This window comes from Aulonocara sp. 'chitande type north' Nkhata Bay, linkage group LG11 (genome assembly GCF_057382095.1).
Source record: "Aulonocara sp. 'chitande type north' Nkhata Bay isolate Kocher_YH1m ecotype deep benthic linkage group LG11, A_spYH_male_GT1.1, whole genome shotgun sequence".
Lineage (NCBI taxonomy): Eukaryota > Metazoa > Chordata > Actinopteri > Cichliformes > Cichlidae > Aulonocara > Aulonocara sp. 'chitande type north' Nkhata Bay.
In genome coordinates, this window is record NC_141354.1 from 6,058,766 (window position 1) to 6,067,943 (window position 9,178).

At 39.9% G+C, this 9,178-nt stretch overlaps 2 protein-coding genes across 2 annotated transcripts; both read left to right on the forward strand.

The window, feature by feature from the left end:
* Window positions 1–1,134: 1,134 nt before the first annotated feature.
* Window positions 1,135–2,412, forward strand: LOC147318378 (uncharacterized). The gene has a single exon (XM_086310300.1). The coding sequence runs from the start codon at window positions 1,378–1,380 to the stop codon at window positions 2,347–2,349; it is 972 nt and encodes a 323-aa protein (XP_086166426.1). The 5' UTR covers window positions 1,135–1,377; the 3' UTR covers window positions 2,350–2,412.
* A 1,405-nt stretch (window positions 2,413–3,817) lies between these two features.
* Window positions 3,818–8,134, forward strand: LOC147318379 (uncharacterized). The gene is made up of 2 exons (XM_086310299.1): window positions 3,818–3,942; window positions 5,141–8,134. Exon 2 carries the CDS (start codon window positions 5,153–5,155, stop codon window positions 7,865–7,867), a length of 2,715 nt encoding a protein of 904 aa, XP_086166425.1. The 5' UTR covers window positions 3,818–3,942; window positions 5,141–5,152; the 3' UTR covers window positions 7,868–8,134.
* The last annotated feature ends 1,044 nt before the right edge of the window (window positions 8,135–9,178 follow it).

Consider the following 9,178-nt stretch of genomic DNA (forward strand, 5'->3'; position numbering starts at 1 on the left):
CTCCATTTTCTGCTCAATGCACGTCTATTTCCAAAGCAGTTTAGCTCAGCTTTCTATCAACGACTACTTCCGGGTCATAGGTCATTCAACGCAGCTGCATTTTAAAAATTATTTTGAAGGTAAAAATAAAATCTATTTTGCTTTTGGTCCATGCTTTTATATTTAATTTGTTTGTATTGCAGTGTGGCTGTCTGAGAGAAAATACTTTTGAAAGCTTTTGAATACATTTTAAGATTGAAAGTGTGTTTGTGTATTTTTTTTCTTTTTTTTAGGCATAAAGACCTTTATATTGTTTAAAAATATGAAGGTCATCGATAGTGACACACAACACCACTCTTTTTTCCCACTTTTTAAAGCAGAAAGACATGCTCAAAACCTGAATTTTTGGCTTGAGTTTGTTCAATGCTCAAAAATGAAAAAGAGAAGAAACAGGGCGCCACCTGGTGGACTAATAAAAAAATCACAACTCTAAGGCCCCTACCTCAAATCGTCAGTGAACGTGAAAAGATCACTTTTAAATTAATGGTAATGGTTGGGCAGTGAAAAATAGCGTTTATAATGGATTTCAATGGGCCAAAATTTGATAATATAATTTGTTTTGTGTAATAAACAACTGCAAGGATAGATGATTACAACGAATAGGTGACTAATACATAAAAGTAATACACAGATGAATAATGATTATGAGTTATGATGCGTAATCATGGGAACAAGCGGGTTTACAAACGGGAGCAGCTGATTAGCATTAGAAAAGCTGAAATAATACCTCAACTGAAGCCACAAAGCCTGAATAAGTTGACACAGAAGAGACTTCAGTTTCAAGGCAAGGCAGAGATCCTTCCTTCCCACAGTGATTGTGGTCTTCAACAACTCTTTGAAGACTTGATTAGTCTGAGCTGCAACAACACCTAATTTCCCTCTGGGATTAATAAAATACTACTGAATTGAATATATATAAAGAATACACATTATATTGAAAACATACATATATATGACCATACCCATTTCTTACAAGTTGCATGCGTAATTTATATTTTAAAGTCAGTTGATAAACTACACAAACTATACAGATATACTGTAATATATATATATATTTCTATTTTATAGGTGACTGCTGCAGAGGTGACCCATGTCTACCACACTGTAAAGCACGGTTTAAGTTATAACTCGGGTGACTGTGCACTCAAACTGAATGTACGAACGCTGAATGACTCCAGTATTGCCAAAAAGATGTCCTTTGGGAGGACGAAAGCTGAAGCAGTTGTCACAGATGTTGTGTCACCAAAGGCAATAGAAGAGGTGATCAAAAAATAGAACAGTGGTGCAACTTCACCATTCTCTCTTCACACTGATGCTTCAAATAAGGGAAATCGGAAGATGTTTCCCCTTGGCCTTGCAGTTTTTTACACCAGAGGCTGTAGTTGTCAACAAGATATTGGATTTTGTAAAAATCCAGATGAGTCTGCAGAGGGAATAGTAAAAATAATACAAAGCTCTCTTGAAAACGTGGGGCTATCCTTAGATCAGGTTTCTGCATTCAGTGCTGACAATGCAAATTATGGCATCCACAACTCAGTCCTCACAAAATTCAAAGAGACCAACAGTGAGATCCTTCGTGGCAACTGCCATGCACATATTATTAATAACACTGTGAAAAAAGTCCTGGACAAGCTCTCTGTTGATGTGGAAAATATTGTCCTCAAGATATACAGCTTCTTTTCCACCTCTGCCAAAAGGAGAGAGTCCCTGAAAGAGTTCTGTGAATTTTGTGACATTGAATTCCATGATATCCTGCGCCATGTTGTGACGAGATGGCTGTCACTCAACCCTGCAATCACCCGCCTGCTGCAGAACTGGGACCCACTGAAGTCATATCTCATCAGCATTGGTGAGGAATGTCCAAGGCACCTGAAGGAATTGCTGAAGTTGACAGAAGATGCTGCTGTAGTTGAGGGAGAGGCAGACATTGTGGAAGTCTACCTCCTCTTCTGTAATAATGTCATGTGTCTGTTTGAAGAAGTGGTGAAAAAACTGGAGAAGAATGTAACCACGTCTGTTGACCTCTATTCCATCATGGAGTGTTTCCTGAAAAGACTTTTTCAGAGAAGAGATAATGGGTTCTACGGGTACCTAACAAGACAAAAGCTCCAGCGTCTCTCGCCATCTGATGCTGATGGTGCCAGGCAGGAGTTTACAGCCTTCCTAGACACTGCCATCAGTTATGTCCGGAAGCGGTTTGACTTTTCAGAAGAAAACTGGTATTTCCACCGGCAGCCCATCTCTCTAGCATCTGTGAAGATTTCCTTTGATGACATGGAGAAGATCATTGAACGGCTTCACCTTGTTTAGCCTCACTGTGTACTGTTAAACTGTATATGGTTGAAGTGACAATAACGCCGACTTGACTTGACCTGGCTGGCAGGTAAGAAGAAAACATTTGCCAGTGAAATGATAAACCATGTTTTAATAGTATTGATGGTTAAAAATAAACAAATACAATTGATAGATAACATATATAAATAAAACCATAATCATTAACTTTGTTTGTAGTGTATATACACACGCATGCAATCTTTTATACACTGTTTTACAAATTCAAGGAGTTCATATACTTAATATAATGATGGATAAATACATAATAAATAAACTATACTTATTGTATTGTTTAAATGCTATACAACGTTATAAACATATACAATACATTTTTTCCATTTATTTACCACTGTAAATGTTCTATGTACCACTTAGGATTTATGTCAACTTCTCATCTCTATTGGCAGGTTAAACATCTCTATGGCTGAGCTTTATGAAGAGTGTGTCACTGCAACCAGCCTCCTGAAGCACCTCACCAAAGAATTCAATTCAATTCAATTCAATTCAATTTTATTTATATAGCGCCAAATCACAACAAAAGTCGCCTCAATGCGCTTCATAGAACATCAGGAGAAGGAAAAGTGGCAGTCCAAGGGAACAGCAGAGAAGTGGATGGAAATTCTTCAGGCAGCTGACCTCCCCAATATGCAGGCTGTTGTATCCTTTGTACTCAGCATCCCATGTCTTGCTCAGAGTTTTACTCTGCAATCCTGAACGACAAACAACTCCTAACTGCAGCAAGAGCTAAAAAAAAAACACAAATGGAAAAAGTAGTCTGTTTCCACATAATGTAGCATTGAGCTTGAGTTCATGAGTTTGTTGGGTTTTTTTTACTTCAACTTTCAGCTACAGTCAAGGCCTTTGAGGCACAAATGTTGTGTTTACAGGTGTTCCACAGACTTTTTTTTTTGCACTTTTCTAATTGCACTAAATGTGCACTGTTACAATAATGTTTTTCTTTCTATTGTTTTCTATTAATTTATATAATTTTAGTTTAAGCAGGACAGAGTTCTTTGTGTTAATTTTGTCATTTTGCACAAAAAGTGAAGCGTACCAGTCTTTCGTTTAGGAAAGATACCTATTTTATTGTGTTAATGTTATCATTTTGCGTTAAAAATAAATGGATAAATTATCATTTGTTTCCCATGTGTTCATATCACAAAGAATATGCATCTACTTAAATGAACTTCAAGTCAAATGGTTAAAAAAATAATGTCACACACAAAAAAAGAGCTAAAAAAATTCACCACACAGGGAAGGGTGAAGACAATTGGGCCACGAGGTGTCCCTTATTTATTTTTCAGGGAGTTGGCAACCCTACTTGGAATTGAAAAATGCAAATGACCAAAAATGGTCCCACAGACAAATTTCGTGTTTGTGTAATTTTAGACATTAAAGTTCTTCTTGTCAATAACTTTTTGAAAAAAGAAGTAAACCTCAAAACTTATTTCTACATTGAGAAACACCACCTATAAAAGGGCAACACCTCTCAGTTCACTCATTTTGGACCTAACATTCAGACCATCAACAGCTCTCTTCATTGGGGATTTATCTTCTTTGGACCTTAAGGTAAGTTCAGTAATTTTTGGTGTGTGTGTGTGTGTGTGTGTGCGTGCACTTACCTGCTGTGTGTGTGTTAGTGATGGGTTTTCCGGCTATCCTGGAGCACTTCTGTTGTCTTTTGTACGTGTTTTGAGTTTTTATGTCCTTCTGAGTTTTTACCTGCTTCTGAGTTTTTACGTGTTTTCACGTGTTTTGGAGTTTGTACATGCTTCAGCGTTCGTACGTGATTTGAAGTTTGTATGTGCTTTGTCTCTAGGGGCCACCGTAAATATACTCTTATTTATTCAACTTCTGTTGTCTTTTGTACGTGTTTTGGAGTTTTTACGTGTTTTGGAGTTTGTACATGCTTCAGCGTTCGTACGTGATTTGAAGTTTGTATGTGCTTTGTCTCTAGGGGCCACCGTAAATATACTCTTATTTATTCAACTTCTGTTGTCTTTTGTACGTGTTTTGAGTTTTTATGTGCTTCTGAGTTTTTACGTGTTTTCACGTGTTTTGGAGTTTTTACGTGTTTTGGAGTTTGTACATGCTTCAGCGTTCGTACGTGATTTGAAGTTTGTATGTGCTTTGTCTCTAGGGGCCACCGTAAATATACTCTTATTTATTCAACTTCTGTTGTCTTTTGTACGTGTTTTGGAGTTTTTACGTGTTTTGGAGTTTGTACATGCTTCAGCGTTCGTACGTGATTTGAAGTTTGTATGTGCTTTGTCTCTAGGGGCCACCGTAAATATACTCTTATTTATTCAACTTCTGTTGTCTTTTGTACGTGTTTTGAGTTTTTATGTGCTTCTGAGTTTTTACGTGTTTTCACGTGTTTTGGAGTTTTTACGTGTTTTGGAGTTTGTACATGCTTCAGCGTTCGTACGTGATTTGAAGTTTGTATGTGCTTTGTCTCTAGGGGCCACCGTAAATATACTCTTATTTATTCACTCTACATAAAATGTAATAAACAAATCATATAAAAAAAAATCAACTATTCACAATTAAACTTTTAACTATTTAAATTTTCAGCTTTTTCCTTTTACAAATTTAAAGTGAAAACAACACAAAACACTGCAAACCACAACACAGTGCACTTACCTGCTGTTTGTGTGTGTGTGTGTGTGTGTGTGTGTGTGTGTGTGTGTATGCACTTACCTGCTGTGTGTGTGTTACCTGATTTTATTGTGTGTACTTACCCAATTTTTTTCTTTTTACTTACCAGATTCCACCAGCCATGGAGGATGTTGCTAGGGAGAACATGGATGGTTTGGCCACAGCATTTTTGAGTTCCTCCAGTGTTTCAGATTTCCTTACTGACCCAGAGATCCTCATTCCTCTGCAGGCCAGTACTATTGACAATGCTCATGAGCAACTAGATGCTCAGTTTGATTTCGATGGCATCGTTATCGAACTGAAATTCCTGGAAAGGTTGAAGCTGTTGTTTTCAAAGTTCAACCTTTCTCTGTACCGGATCCAACAACTGCGCAATTCTTGGCATTTAATCAAGAAACATTTGGATCTCACCAAGTTTTCCATTCAAGGCCTGGAAGTGCTACACAAGGTTCGAGGCATCGACCTTATTGAGCTGGACGAAGGTTATAAATTGCATGTTGTTGCAATTCCCAGATCCCTTGTTAAGGTGGACAAAGCCTGTCAGTCCCCGGGATATTTTCTCACAGAAACCATTGAACTCATCAATGGTATGATGGTCAACTTTGTGAAGAGTCTTAGAACCCTCCCAGTGGGAGATCTTGATCGACCCTCTGTACAGAAGACAGTCCTGCAGAACAAAGGGTACATGAATGTCCTACCTCAGGATCAAGAGTTCGTGCTTTGTACTATTGATCAGTCCAAGGATTTGTTGCTTGAACATCCGACATTGGATCTCCATTTTTTTGTTTACAAGTTTGGCCAAAAGTCACATGAACCACTCATTTTATCCAAAATCACAGATTTCCAGAATATCGTTCGGTGTTCTCTGCATGTGGCGTGCAATGTGATTCCAGATGACACCAACACCCAATTTTTTTGGTCTAGAGCTGGTTTACAGTTGTTGGTTGGGCCAAGAGCAACACTTTTCACCGCCATGTCCATGCACGAGTGTGCAAACTTTCAGACAGTGCTGGATCAACATGAGCTGGATGTTGCTCCAGCTTTGGCTAAAATTGCCAGTCTGCCGTTTGTCACCTTTTGGCAGTTTTACGTGTCCAGTCCACACACCCACTATCAATCAACCTTCCGACACCCAGTAAGTGGGTTGATAGTGAATTGTGGGCTGAGCCACCCCAACTACCAGAAAGCTATTCACACACGTGCGGAGGATTACTACGTCCACATGCAGGACCTTGCCATCAAGTCCAAATGCAACTACCCCTTGCGCATTGAGATGGTCCAGGGGCTGGATGAAGAGCATTTAGGAGTACTGAAGGAACCCATTCCTGCTCACTCTTTCTTCCGGATTCCTAATATCCAAAGGTTATTGGAGAACGTCCCAATGCTCGTACCTTTCCAATGGAAGGAGGAAGAGTTAAGCCTCCAGTCTGTCCTTTCGCAGTGTCTAACCCACATGGTTGAGGAGCTCTGGCAGCTGGGCCAACAGCACGAGGGCAAAGGTGGGTTTCTGCCCACGTGGAGAGCCTTTCAGCTAGAAATAGCACTAGAAGAGGCATTCCATGGACACCCCTTGTCTAACGTTGACATTGTGTATTCCTCTGCCCTGGGCACAAGTTCTCGGCATGAATTCAGTGCCACACATGTCCGGGGCTTCATGGCGCTTGGCCCTGCAACTGGGCCAGCAATTGAGGACACACCTCCCCCTTTGTTACACTGGACCAAGGATCCCCTACAGGTTCTTCGAGTTCGCAGGGTGTTTTCCCTCACATGTAACATGGGGTGTGAGCCTGCCATAGTTGGTCCCTCACTTCTCCTCCTTCTGCTGCAAGATATTTTTCGGCGAAATGAAGAGATCCCCGTCGCTGCGCTCCAGGGAGCCAAGTGCCCTGAGAATTTGAAGGGACACGTCAACCTTTCCGCATTGGTTGAGAACCTCGCCATAAGGGACTCTTTTCCAACACCTTTCACCTTCTCCAGGGCCAGGGTGCTCATTGAAGATTGTGGCAAAGATGTTCAAGAATGCCTGAAGGCTGGCTTCGTTGAAATGAAGATCAGGTGGTTCCCCGACTTGAAATTTCGTGATCTCCGGGGAACCCGTAAGGCAACTTGGAACTTCGTTGACTTTGTTGAAGTCCACAACGATGACCAACAGCCTTCAGTGGAGGCACAGTCATCAGCCATGGTTGGAGATATTGCAATGGAGATGGAGCGACGTTCGCTTTGCTATGCCCGGAATCTTGACAGATACAAGGAACATGGCATGCCATGGTTGGTCGATGTACTGAAAAGGCTTCCAAAACAGATCGATCCTGAAACTCAGAAGAAAATTCTCGTTCTGGTGAGTTCAGTTGGCCTCCTGATGAACCGGGATTTCGTATCTTTTGAGAAAATCAAGGATCTGCTACTCGAGCTAAAGGTCAGTCAAGCGGACCTTCAGAAATGTAAGATTCTGTCTACATCTCCATGTCAGCGTACGTTTGGATTCACCCTGTACAAACTGTACTACGACATCCCATATCGTATGGTGATCCAGCCAGTGCATCCAAAGAAGAAGCCTCCAACACTGCAACTGGAGCTTGATCATGTGGAACTTCCCGTCCTGCTGGAGGATGAAGAGCCTCAGGTTGTGAGCACAAGCGCAGTGTTCATCCCTGCCAATGTCAGCAGGCGTTGGTCAGACATAGAGATAGGCTTTGTGAACACGGACCCTTCAGTCAGGGTAAAGAATGCATATGCACAGTATGTGCGGGATTGCAAGGCTGCAGGCTTGTCTGCCCGGTCTTACCAGGCATTTGTCAAGAAAAGACTGCACTTGGTGTCAATGTTGGACAAATAAAGAATTGGTGTTACAGAATTCACCAATCCAGTGCTTTTTCAAGTTATGGTGTGATGAAAAACTTATTGTCTTTTTTTTTTAAACTAAGTTTTGATTTTTTTCCCCATGTTACACGAGTGTGATGCCATGTTACGGTTGTAAACATGTTTCCAAAATTGTTAATTTTACCTTGTTTGCTTTGAAAACGTAATTCTTGTAATCAAACAATAAATGTTCGCTTTGTAAATATATCTGATAATTCTGTTTTTGACATCATGTTCTGTTAAAAAATCATTGTTGAGATGAAAATAATGTATGTTATTTTTGTAAACATTTGTGAGAGAAAATGAAAAAAAAAAAGTTAAATTTTCTGCGTCTGTCATTGTCTTTCGTTTGTTTTTTAAATACACAGCAAGTGTCACTCTCTCTCTCTCTGTCTGTCACAAACACAGACACACACACAGACAGACAGACACTGTGAGGTCTGCAGTGCAAAATTTGAATTTTAGTGCTTGGTGATTTCTCTCTCTCTCTCTGTCTGTCTCTCTGTCACACACACACACACACACACACTTATTTCTGCACAAACTCGCCTCACCTGGGAGACATGAAAAATATTATCCATCTTCACCTTAATAGGCAGAACCAGCTGAATGGTAACAGGATTTAACTTTGCTTCCGCTGGGAAAGGACCAATAAATCGAGAATATAAACCCTTCATGCTCCTTTCAAGCTCCCCTACCCTGATACTATGTACATTTAAGATAAAGCTTTTTTTGTTTTCAGTAGAGCAGGGCGATATGGCCAAAAATATTTATCACGATATATATTTGAAAATTTGCGATAACGATATAACTGACGATATAATTGATGCGAGACAAAATACAACTCCACAACATTACTAGCGCAAAAAGACAACCTTCCATTTATTTTCACTTAAACAAGAAGCTGGTTTTTATGTACATTAAAGCTTTATAAAAATGTAACAGTGCAAATGCAAATTCCTTGCTGAAAGTTTAACCAAAAGGCATTTCCAGTAGAAATGGGCTGACATATCCTGAGCATAACCATGTATAATATCCACTGAAGTTAAAAAGAGGTGCTTTGCAACATTAAACTGCAGTGTGCAGTACGTATTTTTCGGACCGTAAGGTGCACGGGATTATAAGGCACATTAAGCGAAACAAAGCAGTCAGATAAATCAAACTTTATTAAACTCATTCTTCTTGCTTCCTCCACTTCTGTACCATTGATTCATTAATGTTGAATTCTCTGGCAGCTGCTCTATTCCCATGTTGTTGCAGTATATTAATGACTAACCTCGTATTGTGG

Excerpts from the sequence above, each read along its gene's own strand:
- LOC147318378 (XM_086310300.1), top strand. The coding sequence starts at position 1,378 with ATGTTTCCCCTTGGCCTTGCAGTTTTTTACACCAGAGGCTGTAGTTGT.
- LOC147318379 (XM_086310299.1), top strand. The coding sequence starts at position 5,153 with ATGGAGGATGTTGCTAGGGAGAACATGGATGGTTTGGCCACAGCATTT.